At 41.5% G+C, this 17,024-nt stretch overlaps 1 protein-coding gene across 1 annotated transcript in view; it reads right to left on the bottom strand.

Annotated features, from left to right (window-relative positions):
- Nucleotides 1-17,024, bottom strand: part of LOC124594187 (proto-oncogene tyrosine-protein kinase receptor Ret-like) — a 140,596-nt gene that overhangs the window by 118,998 nt on the left and 4,574 nt on the right. Inside the window, exon 2 of the mRNA XM_047132543.1 lies at nucleotides 12,272-12,460. Coding sequence (XP_046988499.1) covers nucleotides 12,272-12,460 — 189 coding nt within the window. The remainder of the gene's footprint in view (nucleotides 1-12,271; nucleotides 12,461-17,024) is intronic.

Raw genomic sequence — 17,024 nt, 5'->3', positions numbered from 1 at the left:
GCACTCGCGTCCGTCGTCTTCTGCCACAGCACATTAACGCCAAATTTCGCCGCACTCTCCTACAAGATACGTTCGTTGCGCATCCCACATCGACTTGTGCTGTCATTTCACGCAGTATTGCTTGTGTTATCACTGACAACTCTACGCAAACGCCGCTGCTCTCAGTCGTTATGAGAAGGCCGTCGACCACTGCGTTGTACCTGGTGAGAAGTAATGTCAGAAATGCGGTATTCCCGGTACACTCTTGAGACTGTGGATCTCAATATACTGAATTCCCGAACGATATCCAAAATGGATGCTCGATGCATCTAGCTCCAACTACCTTTCCACGTTCAAAGTCTCTTAATTCCTGTCGTGCGGCTGTGGTCACGTCGGAAATCTTTTCACATGAATTACGTGAGTGCAAATGACTGTTCCCCCAATGCAGCGCCCTTTTACACCTTGTGTATGCGGTACTGTGTGTATGTGCACATCGCTATCGTATGACCTTGTCACCTCAGTGTACATGTGTCTGTATTCAGTAAGTTGCAGAATGCCGATGCAGAAGCAAAATCGTTTGTTCACGCCTCGAGCGACAAAGAGAATAATTACATCGGTGGCGCACAGCAGCAGCAATTCGAGCGGCGAAGATGCTACGATAGTCGCAGCCGCCCACAAGAAGAAGAAACGGCCTTCTGAAATAATTACTTACTTGTTAAAATGATAACTCTTTACGTTGGTCTGTGTAAATGATTCCAAAATGGTTTAACGTTGATCTTGTGGTCGGTTTCAGAGAGCACTTATCGTGGAGAAATCGTGTTGAGCAGTCAACACTGGAACAGTATGCGACGTGCTGAAAGTTACAGTAAGCTGCAGTGCTGATAGTCACAGCGGAGTTGTTGTACTCGCAGTAATCGCAGTGTTTGACAAGTTACAGGTCAAAGCAATTACTGGCTCGAGATGGTTGTTTTGTTTAGCTGTTCAAAAATGGCTCTGAGCACTATGGGACTTAACATCAGAGCTCATCAGAACTTACAACTACTTAAACCTAACTCCGGCCGTGGTGGCCGTGCGGTTCTAGGCGCTCCAGTCCGGAGCCGCGCTGCTGCTACGGTCGCAGGTTCGAATCCTGCCTCGGGCATGGGTGTGTGTGATGTCCTTAGGTTAGTTAGGTTTAAATAGTTTTAAGTCTAGGGGACTGATGACCACAGCAGTTGAGTCCCATAGTGCTCAGAGCCATTTGAACCATTTTTGAACCTAACTAACCTAAGGACGTCACACACATCCATGCCCGAGGCAGGATTCGAACCTGCGACCGTAGCAGCAGCGCGGTTCTGGTCTGAAGCGCCTAGAACCTTTCGGCCACAACGGCCGGCTGTTTAGCTGTGTGAGTTCCGCCAGTGAAATACTGTCTACTGTTTCCCACCGTGAATCAATGAATTACTGCTGAGGCAAATCTGGCTATGTAATGGTAAAGAGAAGGCTTTAAGATTTTATTGGAGGTGGAAGTATTTTATTGTGGAAACTGCATAGAGATCAAGTATTTACTGTAACTGAATTTGAGGTCACATACTGACCTAGACTGTTCCGTAAAGTCTAGCCAGTTTTTCGGTGCTGCATGCTAAGAATTAGTTGAGTGCTACAGTGGGTAGTACTCTCTGATAGAATTGTGATTTGTAAGAGTTACACATACTGAGAGGAGAGTGTTGTTGGTATGAAGAAGTGGACTGTTATCGTGCTTTGAGTAACAGTTACTCAATTTGTGATATTTGACACTGAACTGCCACTAGATAATTTCGGAATATAACTATTTATTGATTGTACACTATTGATAACCTGTAAACTGTCCATATCTTCCCGCTTAATTATAAACAGGAACCATTTATACAGGTACGTTACTGCATTATCATTACTTTCGTCTGCCTAAGTGGCAAGTGACCATTCACTTAGGTAAAGGCAGTGGGTCGCAATTTGCTAACTGCTGAAGAGGCTTAAATTTCGCTCTGATTGTGTAGCTTCAGGTACTAAAGTGGTGGTGGCACGTAGGGTTTTTCGTTTTTACTCGTATTTTTGCGAACGTGAAATCGCTTCACTGTGGGACAGATTTTTTATGACATTCGTCGACTATCGTCGACTTCTTTGGTATGAGAACGCTACGGTGCGTATAAGGAAAGTGAAATTATCTCCAAACCATACTATTTTAATCCCAGAGGAATGAAAAAAGTGAATTATAAGACATTAAATTAAAGTAAATGAAAAGTTTAAAAGAGTTCGCAAAGGAAAAGATATTTAGAGTAAGATATTTTTTGTTTGCTGCTAGTTAAGCGAACAAAAGAGTTAAACTTCCGACATACAATGAATTAGCTTATGATATTATCTGAGCAGAATTTCAAATGAAAAAGTCAGACGATATTTAAAATAATGGGTATTTACTCTAGTAGATAACTAATATCGAAAGGAGTACTTCGTGGTAAAATTTTTTTGAAAGAAAATTAAGACATAATAGGGTATAAAATATTTGTTTTCCATCATCGCAGAAGAGAACGAAAGTTGCATCGTTAGCTAAGGCTTCAGTTATTTCTTTGGTCTGAAATAGCCGGCATTTATTCACAATCTGAAGAGAAGCTGTAACATTACGTAACATGCGAGTAATGTACTGTAAGAAGAGGAAATTGACTAAGCGATAGGCTTGCTCTGAATCAATTAACTTGAGTAATAGACGATATCGTGGAAATGCTGCATAAGTCTCACTCATAAAATCTTTGGTTGAGGACAAATGGTAGATAATACGTAGCAAATATTTCACGTCGTATCTTCTTGCATTTCAGTGAATTGCTTACCACAGTGTGTTGCTTTATAGAACTGGAAAGAGAAGACTGGATGATACCACAATATTCATTAAGACATTTAACTGTAGCGCATGTTATGTACTGTACAAGTACAGCTACATACTTGCAACCTACTACAGACGCCTGGTTCTTTTAATCGGTGGACAGTTCAGTTGCTAGTTCGAAATTTAAATTAAATAGTTACAGCTTTATGCATTTGTATGCACGACGTAAGTGATGTTTACTAATTAAGTGGATGTGAAACACTGTTCGCTACTAGGAAACATTTTTTTTTTGCAAAATAGTACAATAAGTGTGTACCACTGATAGGGTTCCATTCTCGAAAAATAGAGCAAGTAGTGGTAATCCTGAACTGTGTACAGTACAGACTATTTTTTCGTCACGATATTTTTTCATCACAGTGCATCCTGTCATTAGAAATACTTCCAGACTAGCTGGAAATTGTCACGTGCTGGAATAAATGGATTGTGTATGACGGATTCCTTCCTGTCTACGGCTGCTGTTCACATTTATTCGTGGAACCATCTCGCTACAACAAAAAGCCTTTATTTTATTGATAGCCATTATCGTATGCATGTCACTATGTCACCTACTTAGTTAGTATACAAAACAAGCTGCCCTAATTTGAACGTTTTCGATGTCCTCTGTCAATCCTAATGGCAGGGATCGCATACTGTGCAATAGTACTCCAGAAGTGGCCGGACAAGCGTAATGCAGGCAGCCTCTTTATCAGATTTTTTGCATCTTCCGAGAGTTCTGCCAGTAAAACGCATTCTTTGGTTCGGCATCTCCACAACATTTCCCATATGATGGGTCCAATTTAAGTAGTTCGTAATCGCAATCCGGAGGTATTTTAGTTGAATCAACAACGTTTAACCTTATGTAATTTATCGTATAAACGAAATTTAACGGAATTTTTTATTACTCACGTGGATTATCTCACATTTCATTATTCAGTGTCAATTTACGCTCTCCGTCACAGGCAGATGTCTTGCCTAAATCATTTTATAATTTATTGTGATTATATAATGACTTTACTACACGGTAGACGACAGAATCACCTGCAAACAGGTTGTGTCCTAAATCTTTTATGTAAATAAAGACCAGCAGAGGGCCTGTAGAATTTCCTTGAGGGGCCTCAGTTACAACTTCTCTTTCTTTAGATGACTTCCCGTCAACTACTACAAACTGTTAGTTTCTGTCAGGGAATCATGAACGCAGGCGCACAGCTGAGACTATTCTTCACAGGCACGCAGTTGTCTAGAACCTGCTTCAGAGAAATAGAGTCGGAAATCATCTGGAAATCCAGAAATATGGAAACAACGTGAGTTTCATTTTCGGCGATATTATGCTAATTATTAAATAAAAATGGCTTATTCTTCGTCTGCCAAATTTTAATGAGAAAATTTAACACTATTATTTTAAATTGCCTCAAAAAGTATTGAATTCACTAATTAATGCTTCTCCTTTCGTCCCACTGAGTGCGACATTGATTGCATGTTTATTTACCAATAATTCTTCAAATAAGCATGAGACAGCTGCTTTTAAATTCTTGGAACGAGAAAAGGGGCTACAATTTGGGCTGTCACATCTACATGACTACCCTGCAATTCACACTTAAGTGTCTGGGAGAGGGTTCACGAACCACCTTCAGCCCATTTCTCTACCATTCCACTCTCGGACAGCGTATGAGGAAAATGAATACTTAGATGTTTCCGTGCGAGCTCTGATGTCTCTTATTTTATTATAATGATTGTTTTCCCCTATGTAGGTTGGAGTCAATAACATATTTTCGCATTAGGGGGAGAAAGTCGTAACTAAAATTTCGTGAAAAGATCCCCCCGTAGCCAAAAAACGCCTTTGTTTCAATGGTTGCCACCCCACCTCGCTTATCTTATCAGTGACACTCTCTCCCCTACTTCGGGAAGCTGCCCTTCTTTGGACTTTTTCGATGACCTTCGCGAACCGTGTCTGGTAAGCATCCCATATCACACTGCAATACTCTAGCAGAGGTGTTGTGCAGGCAATCCCTTTACTAGAGCTGTTGCATATTTTTCGAATAAAACGCAGTCCTTGGTTTGCCATCACCACAACGTTATCTATGTGGTCGTCCCAGTTTAAACGGTTCGTAATTGTAATTCCTAGGTGTTTAGTTGAACTGACAACCCTTAGATTTTCTTGATTTATCGTGTAACTTAAATATAACGGATTCCTTTTAATACTCATGTGGATGACCTCATATTTTTCCTCATTTAGAGTCAACTCCTACTTTTATCGCCAAACAGTCATCACGTCTAAGTTATTTTGCTATTTGTTTTCATCTTCTGATAAGAATATAACGTTTTCCAGCAGACTTATGCCAGGGACATGTAACCCAGGGTGCATCCACTGTTTGCTGCACTATTTGGCTGCGACTTGCCAACTACGGAAGGTGCTTTGGCACCCCGACATCGACTGGTAACCACAATCAGGTGGTGCGAGACGTATTTGTGGAGCGACATTAAAGAAAACCGCCAACGTCTCGTTATCAAAGAAGGCACTTGCTTAGTCGCTCTTACTCCTTCCCGATCGTCACCGCTGGATTTCGTCGGAACCGCGATAACATATAGGAAGCACTACCACATGAGGTGTGCCCGCCTCATCATTGACATCCTTCCAGCATTATCCTTTCCCTTGTTTCCTGTTAAGCCCCTGCTAAATTACGCTTTTGTTGGCTACCTGCTGATGAGCATCGTTTTTCAGTAATTCCCTAAACATTTGCGTCTGTGTGCACCCAGTATTTTTTGTATGAATACAAGACAACGTTTTACCGCAGCTACGTGTGGTGGTTAACCTAAAGTACACGGTTCTGGTACGCCATACTGCTCTACGCTGTCACTAAGAAAGGAGTCAGTAAATTTCTTTTCTGTTATAAATATAAGTTTTTATGTAGGCTCATTGCAGAAGACAGGAGATGTCTGAACTGTTATATCACACCGTCAATAAGAAATACCCTGTCCGAACGAAATTTTGATCACCTCCTCCTACCCGGCTACGAAATGTGCCCAGAGGTCCACCCATCCCACTAGCTTCAACAGAAAACTAACACGCACTGCAAGCAGGCCCGTCAAAAAGTGAACTTTTGTAAAATTTTCATTGGGGTCATATTTCACGCACACCTCTTGCGTAACGTGGGGAGTGCGGTACGTGCATGATAGAGCACGGCACATTTTGCTGCTGACGTAAGAAGACATGTAACGCTCCAGTATTGCCCAAGGTGGATAGGTCGCCCATCTCGATTTTTCTGTCTGGGACTGTCTCAAAAATGAAGTGTACAACACACACTTTGGTAAACTTGAAGAAATGGAGCAGTGAACTGTCTTATCGACGTTTACGAGATGATCTGGTGGATTTTTGAAAGAATTCGTAACTCACTGCAGAGCCGGGTTCCGTATTGCATCCAAATACCTGGATGACGCATTGAACATCACTTTTAAAAGCCAAGAGTGTACACTAATTTGGAACATCAAACATGCTGAAGTATTCTTTGTTAATGAAATCTGAGACTAATTAGATGGCTACTTAATCGAAAAGTTTACATTAAAATAAATTTTTACTAACTAGGTCAATATTTACTGCTGAAATCAGTGGCAGCTTGCAACCACACATTCGCAGACATCTTCAAAACGGTTCGTCTACGGGCCCTTGGTTTCTGGAACCTTTCGCTTCTGTTATTGTACGCTTTCACCTGACTCAGTTTCAGCTATTAACTACGATACATCTTGTATGAAATCTTGCTTGCCACAGATGGGTTGTTATTGCTGGCAACCCAGTGTCCGCCCATATGGGGCGAGGGGAATGAAATAATAACAAAGAACGTCATGAGGCATTACTCGTCCTCTGCACTTCCAGTGATGCAGCAGCTCGTCGCAGCTACCTGACTCGCTACAGCCGTTGTTCAGGTTCAAACTTGGCGCGTGCTGTCATTTTGTATATTAGTAGACTGAACAGAATATCTGAGGCTGTACAGGTGCTACGGGCTGTAGTTAGCGTTAATAGCTGTAATGGTGACCAGGAGAGACGACAAGGTGATGCAGTGTCGCAGGAAAAGGTGATGGGGTGTTGTTACAAGAGATGAAATGTTACAAGACGGCGGTAGGTACAACACGGTGCTGCAGACAGGGCCTGGTAATAAGTGGAATATCACTCTTCTCTCTCTGTATGAGAAACAAGATAAAAAATTTACTGCTCAAGCTGTATTATAACGAGTCTTAGCCATACGTTATCGATAGTTAATAGTGCTATAAATGTCCATGTAGAACTATGAACAGAATCTGTAACATTTCATTGGACTGGTTATCTTATTAATCGTTGCAGTGAGTACCAATTATGTTCCGAAATACTGGGAAGTGTCTATATCTAAACGCTGGGCTGTTTGCGTTTCTCCTTAAACGTGCATTAGTGGCACGCGGCAACCCGCAATACCTTCGCGCGCCTCCTGCACACCGCTAGAAAACTCGCCGCCGCGGCTCAGAAACGAGTGCTTTTGTGAAAATCACGTCTTACGTCAAGATCCAGGTTACGGTTCTGGGGCGGTGGCGGAGGGGTTCGCAATTTTTTATGCTGTCCTCCATCCCCTCCCCAAAATATAATTTGCCTTCGCCACCACGTTTAACGTGACGCAGATGTCTGGGATTTTAATTACCTTATCTTCTTTTCCCTGGCAAGACTCGTGTTTCATCTTGTTCTGGATCTGGACCTTCCAGTCGCCACCCCCCCGCCCCCCACCCCCCAGCCATCACAAGGAAGGATGGATTGTGTATACTCCATCTGTTCATCTGTTGCGTTCCGTCTAATTTAAAAGTTTCATATTGTTTGCGAATCCTGTAACTGAGACTGGACGTGGGTACCTGTCCGATAGTTGTCTAGTCCGATGTGGGAAACGACTTGATCGCCGCCAGCACACCGGACCTCATCGTTAATTCGGTGGGCGGAATCGATCATGGTTGGCGCTGCACCCAAAATCCTGGAAACACTGTGCTAAGGGGCGTGGCTGTCCGGGCGCGTTGCCTAGAAATTTAATAATGATAATAAAACGCTAGACGCGTCTTCGCTGGTCGGGCTCAGTTCAAACCGGGACACGCCACTAAGACAATTATATTCCAGTCAATGAGATTCCAGGCCGAAGACGTGTCTGGAGATGCCCCGGACTGTGGTGGGATACCAACAAGATTGTCGTCCACCGTAAGGCCCGACAGCCACGAGTGTTTGTCGTCCACCGTAAGGCCCGACAGCCACGAGTGACAGTCTGGCATGCCATTTCCTTTTACAGCAGGACGCCTCTGGTTGTCAACTGTGGCACAGCGGTACGTCGACGATATGCTATACCCCGTCATGTTGCTCTTCATGGCAAGCCATCCTGGGCTTACATTTCGGTAAGATAATGCTCGCCCGCCAGCTTGTCTTCTTGCTTGCATAATCCTACCCTGGTCAGCAAGGTCGCCGGATCTCTCCCCAGTTGAGAAAATTTTGACCATTGTGGGCAAGACCGACCAGCACGGCGTTTTGACGATCTAACGCGCCAATCACAATTTGGCACGATATTCCTCAGGAGGACACCCAACAACTCTGTCAATCAATACCAAGCCGAAAAACTGCTCGCAAAAGGGCCAGAGGCGGACCATCGCGTAGCTGACTTGCACAGTTTGTGAAGCTCTTCCTCTTGAAAGAATTATTCAATTTTTCTGAAACTGTAATCATTTGTTTGTCTCTACATCTACATAACATCTACCCATTTCCGTCCCATTCGGATAATTCCTTCGTTGGGCGCTGTTTCCTTTTGCCTTAGAACACATGTCATACTTGGAGATGGCGTCAGTGCTCATGCTCAGATGTCAGCAAGCCTAACCAATACGTCGCTTCCGGTTGTGCCTGCTAAGTTTAGAAAAGTCTTGCCTCGTCTGAGAGCTTGCTGACTAAGCATACTTATTCGTCTTGCCACAGCTTCCCTTGTGTCTCACAAATTCTCATAGAAAAATTAAGTTATGACAGTAGACCATGCATGTTTCGTACTCGAAATCTTACATATTTTGATGAATAATATTATGTGGTGCAGAGATCGATTTGTTGTTCACCGATCACAGATTTTTGTTGCAAAGGTCTGATATTCGAAATATTTAACGTTACTCTGTGTGTATGGAAGCTTGCTCATCATTTTCTTTGGCCACATTATGTGTTTACATCTTGCATTCAGAGCTTTAGGAAGCGATATTTACATATAATCAAAATATGCAGTTGAAGGGATACCAAGTTGTGTAGTACGAAAATCTACAATTTAAGGGATACAAACCAATAAAGACATCATGAAAACGTCTTCTTCCACTATAAAGTGTTGCTTAGTCAGTTCGTTTGTCTTTGTCTTTGTTATGTATTTACATCTTAAATTCAGAGCATCACGATTAGATTTTGGTATTATTTTGTAGCTGACTATGGTAAATGCAGACTGTAAACGATTTACAGAATCTTGGCACCATAGGTCCAATCAGTAAATGCAGCAGCCTTCCTCGAAAGTTCTTTTCTGAGCATAACCTCGAATAGTCCTAGATCAAATGTAATTAAATCAGTATTACCCTGTCAACCTCATCTATTACATTTCTCTAGTATAGAACATGATGCAGTACTTTTTTTCTCTTAATATTATACTTGGTGAAATGATGCACTACTGACGAACTTGTAAAAATATCAATTGTTCATAGTTTGACCTTTCTAGTATGACTTACATAACCTCATGTAAAGCTATGATATTTTAGACGTTAATATAGGATTGTAACACATGACATAAACATTGTGTGTGTTATTATCTTCTTACCCCTTAAAATAGCGTTTGTTCAAGTTTGTTTTTGTTCATACTCTGTTTTGGGCCTATGATGATATGTCAACTGGCTGCTTAGTATGCTACAAATGTTTTGTACAGTTATAGAATAATTTAGACGTGGAGTTAGCATTATGGCAATTAATTTCAGAATTCATTGCTTATCATAATATTTTAGCCACGGTGCGTTTTGAGAAGTTATAGGCTTTGGTCAGGTGCGTTTTTGTACATAGCCGCATTGAGGACTAAAAATGAAAAGTCAGCTGTCTGCTTAGCATGTTATTTTACACCCACATGTGATATCATTTTAGATGTGGAAATAACATTGCGACATGTGAAAGTACCGGTATTTAACGTGAGGGTCTATTGTTCTGTTTGGAGATTAAACTATGAATGTTCACAAGTGATGCTTAACATGTACAGATATATGAAATTTACTGGTGACGCAGAATTTCAGGTGCTATGCGATTTTGTTGTTGGTAATACTGTAAGAGAGAATACTCATAAAAATTCAGGAATGCAAGTATGCGCATCTTGTGTGTGTGTGTGTGTGTGTTTGTGTGTGTGTGTGTGTGTGTGTGTATGCTGAATGGTGCCAATTTACATAATTAAACCGAAGCTTACATTTGTTATGTTCTGTGTGTGCCTGTAAGCTGATAGGGATGGTATTTGACATGAAAATTCTGATAAATGTTGCAAACCATTCCATTACTTTTAAACATTGCGCTATAATGACCGCTAGCACAGCTTGGCCAGTTCCACCATCTTAGATACTGTTAAATTTCCTACCAAAGCCTTTTTGCATCTTTTAAAATTTACTCGGCAATGTCATTTTGCAAGTATTAAAATTTCTTACAAATGCCATTCTGGATTTTTGAAATTCTAACCCTCACCATGTTGCACTTTTTTAAATTTCACATCAACACCATTTTAATCTTTTGAATTTCTCGCAGCACCATGTTGCATTTCTGAATTTTCTGCAACCACCATCTTGGTTTTTTTCGGCGGCTGCAGTGCCAATTAGTGGTGGGCGCTTCAACTGTGGTCTGGAGGCGCCACGGATATGACCATTTACCTGATTCAAGAATGCAACTGTAGTCCAGTTTTTCATATGCAGAAACATGCTTACAGCCCTAAATATCTTTAAATGACGTAGAAGCGAATAATACAGCGATAAAATGGTACAGTAGGATCAGTTTCACGCTCTTTTCACAAAAATGCTACACATAAAAGTAATAATCCACTCCAATAGGGCATCGAAATTATGTCTAAAAGTAAATTACAGGATACGCCTCAAATTAACTAATTGCACTTTGTCTGATATAAAAACGCTAAATACCTTAGGAAAAGTCACGACTTATACAAGAGAAATAATACTGGATCAAACTATGAATGTAATATAACTATATTAATGATTTTTTATACCCAGTCAATCAGAGAAGTTCCCTCATTCAGAGGTTGCTTATTGCCGACTGACGAGGAGAATATAGCAAGTGCCATAACCTGATTTTCTAGAAACTTTGTTCAGTGGAAGAGGAGTCAAAATAAACGAACACGTGTCTCGGCTTATCCGTAGGTACTCGACCGTTTCTGAGAAAACGACCGTCGAAATTTTCGAGGTATTGTATGTGACTTTTAGCGCCGAAATGGGAAATTGCATTCTCTCAGTTTGGCGCTCCGTGTTCGAAACCCGACTATTGATTTTATTCATTTTTGTTCATTTATCTGCCCATGCAGGTAGAAGATTTCTAAACGAGTGTTTATTTTCAAGTTAAAGGATACAAGGGCGTTAATTGTAAAATTACAACTGTGTCTCGTAATAAATGTCATATATTTATTAGATAATACATCCGTGTATGATATTCTTGGAGGTTACAATCTTTTTAAATTCTCATATCTTATATTTAAGTTTTATATTTTATTCTTATTTTTGTTCTTGAGGAAGATTTTGTGAATTCCCTTGGACGACACTAACTATAGAATCCTAGAAAACATAGAAATTCCGGACACCATGAATATCGTGTGAAGGCAGGATTCCCACAGTGCCATTTCTAGGGAAAGAAACGACGTTAACATTGCTGGTGTCTTCACACGTCGTTAATAATTTCACGGCAAACATAACGAATCAGTTTACCGAAAACTGGCTCTTGCAACTGATTGTGAATCAAGGTACACCAGGAATTTTATTAAAATAGTTTCAAGTAGTTTTCTCATCCAGTTATTTATTTTTTGATTAATTCACCAGACAAACAACTAATAGAGGAAAAGGGACAATGTTATTTCAACATATATTGGAAACATTCGTGTAGTAATCTTCTACAGACACGGGGAGATAAATGAAAACAAAAAATGAAACTTGTGATCGCTAGAAATTGTGCCACCGGTTCGGCTGAACTGTTTATTCGCTTGAAGGCTCGAAAACTTTGACCGTAGTTTTCTCAGAAACGATCGAGTATCTACGGATAAGCCGAGACACGTTTTCGCTTAATTTGTGCCTTTTCCCACTGGATGGAGCTCCTGGGTAATCGCGTTGTGCCACTTTCGGTGTTCTCCTGGTCGGTGAGGGTGGCCGCGCAGCGCGTGGTGTACTCACTGCACGTGGTTGACGGTGACGTTGTGCGCGCCCGTGCCGAGGCCGCAGAAGGCGTTGCAGGCGGCCAGGGACTCCATGTTGGCGCACGGCCGGCGCTTCCTGCTGCCCGCCTGGCAGGCTTCGGAGGCGCCCTCCAGCACGCGCACCCTGATGCCGGCGCGGCCCTCGGAGCCCCACGTCACCGTCACACTGCAACGTCGCACACACTGTCTGACCCAACGGATACTTCACATTAACTGAATGCAAGCACGGATACTGCGTTAACTTTTTTTAGCGATTGGCGCATTTTTAGTGATATTCTTTGTGATATCTAGCACACATATGGAGAAAAATAATCCGATAATACACTGAAGCGCAAAAAAAAAAAAAAAAATAAATAAATAAATAAAAAAATTGTACACCTATCTAATAAAGTGCAGGGCACCCACTAGCACGCAGAAGTGCCGCAACACGATGTGGTTCAAAATGGATCTAAGCACTATGGGACGTAACATCTGAGGTCATCAGTCCCCTAGACTTAGAACTACGTAAACCTAGCTAACCTAAGGACATCACACAGACATCCATGCCCGAGGCAGCATTCGAACCTGTGTCCGTAACATGAGCGCGGTTCCAGACTGAAGCGCCTAGAACCGCTCGGTCACAGCGGCCGGCAACAACAGGACGTATTTGGGCGTAACATTGCAGAGCGATATGAAGTGGGACAAGCATGTAATGGCAGTTGTGGGGAAGGTGGATAGTCGTCTTCGGTTCATTGGTAGAATTTTGGGAAGATGTGGTTCCTCTGTAAAGGAGACCGTTTATAAAACACTAATACGACCTATTCTTGAGTACTGCTCGAGCGTTTGGGATCCCTATCAGGTCGGATTGAGGGAGGACATAGAAGCAATTCAGAGGCGGGCTGCTAGATTTGTTACTGGTAGGTTTGATCATCACGCGAGTGTTACGGAAATGCTTCAGGAACTCGGGTGGGAGTCTCTAGAGGAAAGGAGGCGTTCTTTTCGTGAATCGCTACTGAGGAAATATAGAGAACCAGCATTTGAGGCTGACTGCAGTACAATTTTACTGCCGCCAACTTATATTTCGCAGAAAGACCACAAAGATAAGTTAAGCGGCTCCGGAAAGGCTCAAAATAATGAAAAGTTCAATTTTTACTTTTTTGCGTTTTCTGAATCTGCAGACTATTACCGTTTAATAGATATATAATTTATTCAATTCCGAAGACTACAACTATTTTTAAATTTTTTTTTGAAATATGTTCTACATGGACGTGACGCACTGTGGCGCTGTTAAACTGCTGTCAAATGGTGTTATTATTAACGTCCGTGTTCATCAGGTACATTTTAGTGATGTGAGATAAGGTATGTGTTGTGGCTAACCTGTGATGGTTCAATATATATCGCTGGTGTGATTGTCGATTGTTTCATGTTTATTTACTCTGTCGTTATCTCGAAAATATTCGTAATTAATTCTGTTTCTTGAGTCTCTGTTTTGTTGAAGTATAATAATGAGTAAAAGTAAAGTTATTAGAAATCCTCTGAAGGCTTTTAAGAAAAGGAGAAATGTTGGAAAGCCAAAGGTATGTGTTATTACTGTAAACAATAAAGACGATAACCAAGTGAGTGAACCTAACCTCTCAAGTACACCTGCCCATAGCAGTCAAAGTGGGAAAGAAAATACTTCACAGAAGAAGCTTGGTTCAATGAGTGAAAACTATGAATGTTTTATGGGCGAATCGGATGTGAATGAAATATTTGATATTGATATGTCGGTTCTCAAAGGAATTTTTTCAAACTGTGTAAGATGTATTCATTGTAGTGAAGTTGGTCTGGAACTCTCCATAATAAAGCACGTAGGACTTGCTAGTGAAATACAACTGAAATGTGATAAGTGTTCATACATGACCACCTTTTGGAACAGTGTTGCAGTAACTGCAACTGAAGAAAATGGTAGCAAAATCTATGAACACAACATTGGATTTGTTTATTCCTTGCGTTCAGTTAGTAAGGGTGCTACTGCAGGTGCAATTTTCTGTGGCATCATGAATCTTCCAAATCCCCCAACCAAGTTTACGACCTATAATAAATTAATAGGGTCTAAAGTAGAAGATGTCTGTATAGAATCTATGAAGAACGCTGTGGAAGAGGCAGTAATGGAAAATAATGGTAACAGAGATTTGACTGCAGCGTTCGATGGTACCTGGCATAAACGGGGACACACATCTCTTCATGGTGTAGTATCTGACACCAGTATGTATACATGGAAAGTTTTAGATGTAGCAGTAATATCAAAGTATTGTAGATGTCCACAAAAATATAAAGGTACACATGAAAATAATTGCAAAGCTAACTATAGTGGCAGTAGTGGAGGAATGGAAGTGGCTGGTGTTGCCAGTATATTCCAGCGTTCTGAGGCGTGTGATAAAGTGCGATATGTTAATTACCTTGGTGACGGTGATTCTAAAAGTTTCAAACATGTTCAAGGACTGAAGCCCTATGGTGATGATGTTGTAGTGCAGAAATTTGAGTGTATTGGACACGTACAGAAGCGAATGGGAACAAGACTTCGGCGACTGAAAGCTTCGTACAAAAAACAAAAACTTAGTGATGGTAAAGGGTTGGATGGGAAGGGAAGGTTAACTGACAGTGTAATTGACAAAATACAGAACTATTATGGAATGGCTATTAGGCAAAATACACAAAGTGTCGACGAAATGAAGAAGGCTGTTTGGGCTCTTTTTTTCATACTTCTTCAACCGATGAAAATCCTCAACATAGCTTGTGTCCCAAAGAAGAAGACAGTTGGTGTAAATATAACAAAGGATTGCTAACTGGTGAAGTGTACACTCATAAGCATAGTCTGCCTCATGCAATAATGGGGGTGATAAAACCTATTTTCAGAGACTTAGCAGCACCTGAACTGTTGAAAAAGTGTATTCACGGAAAAACTCAAAACCCCAATGAAAGTGTAAATAGTGTTATATGGTCGAGGATCCCCAAGACTGTATTTGTTGGAATAGAAACACTTCACTTTGGTGTGTATGATGCTGTTGTGACTTTCAATGATGGCAACATTGTAAGGTGCAAGGTATTTAGAAATATGGGAATGAAGATAGGTTCTAACATGGTACGAGCGATGCTTGCTTTAGACAAGCCTTCGGGCTGCAGACAGGGCTGTAAAGAGTCTAGAAATACAAGCAAGAGTAAACAGGAGGAGGAACAAGAGGAAGCTGGAGGAGGAGTTTGCAGAGGATGAAGATAATCCATCCTATGGACCTGGAATGCACTAAAAAGTTAATCCAATCTTTGTCACTCGATTCCCGAAACTTTTATTTTCTCATACTAATTACATGTTTTCTAAGGATCTTCCAAACATATTTGTTTCAAACTTTCAGTAAATGTTACACAGCACCTTCTGCATAATTTAACACAGCTTTATCCAAAAAACTGTATATTTTTGAATATATAAATAAAAAATTGCAAAAAAATGTTGTGAATTTTCATTACAATTGAAAAAAATCATCTTTAATAACTGAACTAAAATTTTGTAAAATCCCTGTGTTAAGTTGTAGCCCATATTTCAATAAATAATCTGTAAAAAGTTCAACTTCCTACCTCAAATACTTTGTGAGGAAAGATGTAATTTATAAGCGTTATTTTAACAATGCAAGTATAGGGCGTTCCGGAGCCCCTTAAGAGAGATTGGGGCTCGTACAGAGGCATATAGGCAGTCATTTTTCCCTCGTTCTGTTTGGGAGTGGACAGGGAGAGAAGATGCTAGTTGAGATTCGAGGTACCCTCCGGCACGCACCGTATCATGGATTGCGGAGTATGTATGTAGATGTAGACGTGGCATGGACCATGAATCCTGTACGGCTGTCCATAAATCCACAAGAGTACGAGGGGTGGAGATCTCTTCTGAATAGCACGTGGCAAGGCATCCGAGATATGCTCTATAATGTTCATGTTTGGGGAGTTTGGTGGCCAGCGGAAGTGTTTAAACTCAGAAGAGTGTTCCTGGAGCCCCTCTGCAGCAATTCCGAACGCGTGGGTTACCACATTGCCCTGCTGGAATTGCCCAAGTCCGTCAGAATGCACAATGTACATGAATGGATGCAGGTGATCAGACAGAATGCTTACGTACGTGTCACATGTCAAACTCGTATCTAGACGTATCAGGGGTCCCATATCACTCCAACTCCACATGCCCCACACCATTACAGAACTTCCACTAGCTTGAACAGTCACCTGCTGACTTGCAGGGCCGATGGGTTCATGAGGTTGTCTCCATACCCTACACGTCTATCCGCTCGATAAAATTTGCAACGAGACTCGTCCGACCAGGGAACATGGTTAAAGCCATCAACAGTCCAATGCCGGTGTCGACGGGCCCAGGCGAGGCTCAAAAATGGTTCAAATGGCTCTAAGCACTATGGGACTTAACATCTGACGTCATCAGTCCCCTAGACTAAGAACTACTTAAACCTAACTAACCTAAGGACACCACACACATCCATGCCCGAGGCAGGATTCGAACCTGAAACCGTAGCAGCAGCGTGGTTCCAGACTGAAGCGCCTAGAACCGCTCGGTCACAGCGGCCGGCCCAGGCGAGGCGTAAAGCTTTTTGTCGTGCAGTCATCAAGGGTACACGAGTGGGCCTTCGACACCGAAGGCTCATATCGATGATGTTTCGTTGAATTGTTCTTAATTACTCTGATTACTTTCAAGCAATTTAACCTCTTTTTGCAATAAT

This window comes from Schistocerca americana, chromosome 2, assembly GCF_021461395.2.
Source record: "Schistocerca americana isolate TAMUIC-IGC-003095 chromosome 2, iqSchAmer2.1, whole genome shotgun sequence".
Classification (NCBI taxonomy): Eukaryota; Metazoa; Arthropoda; class Insecta; order Orthoptera; family Acrididae; genus Schistocerca; species Schistocerca americana.
Note: the sequence above shows the minus strand (reverse complement) of the source record. Positions and strands in the feature narration are given on the sequence as shown.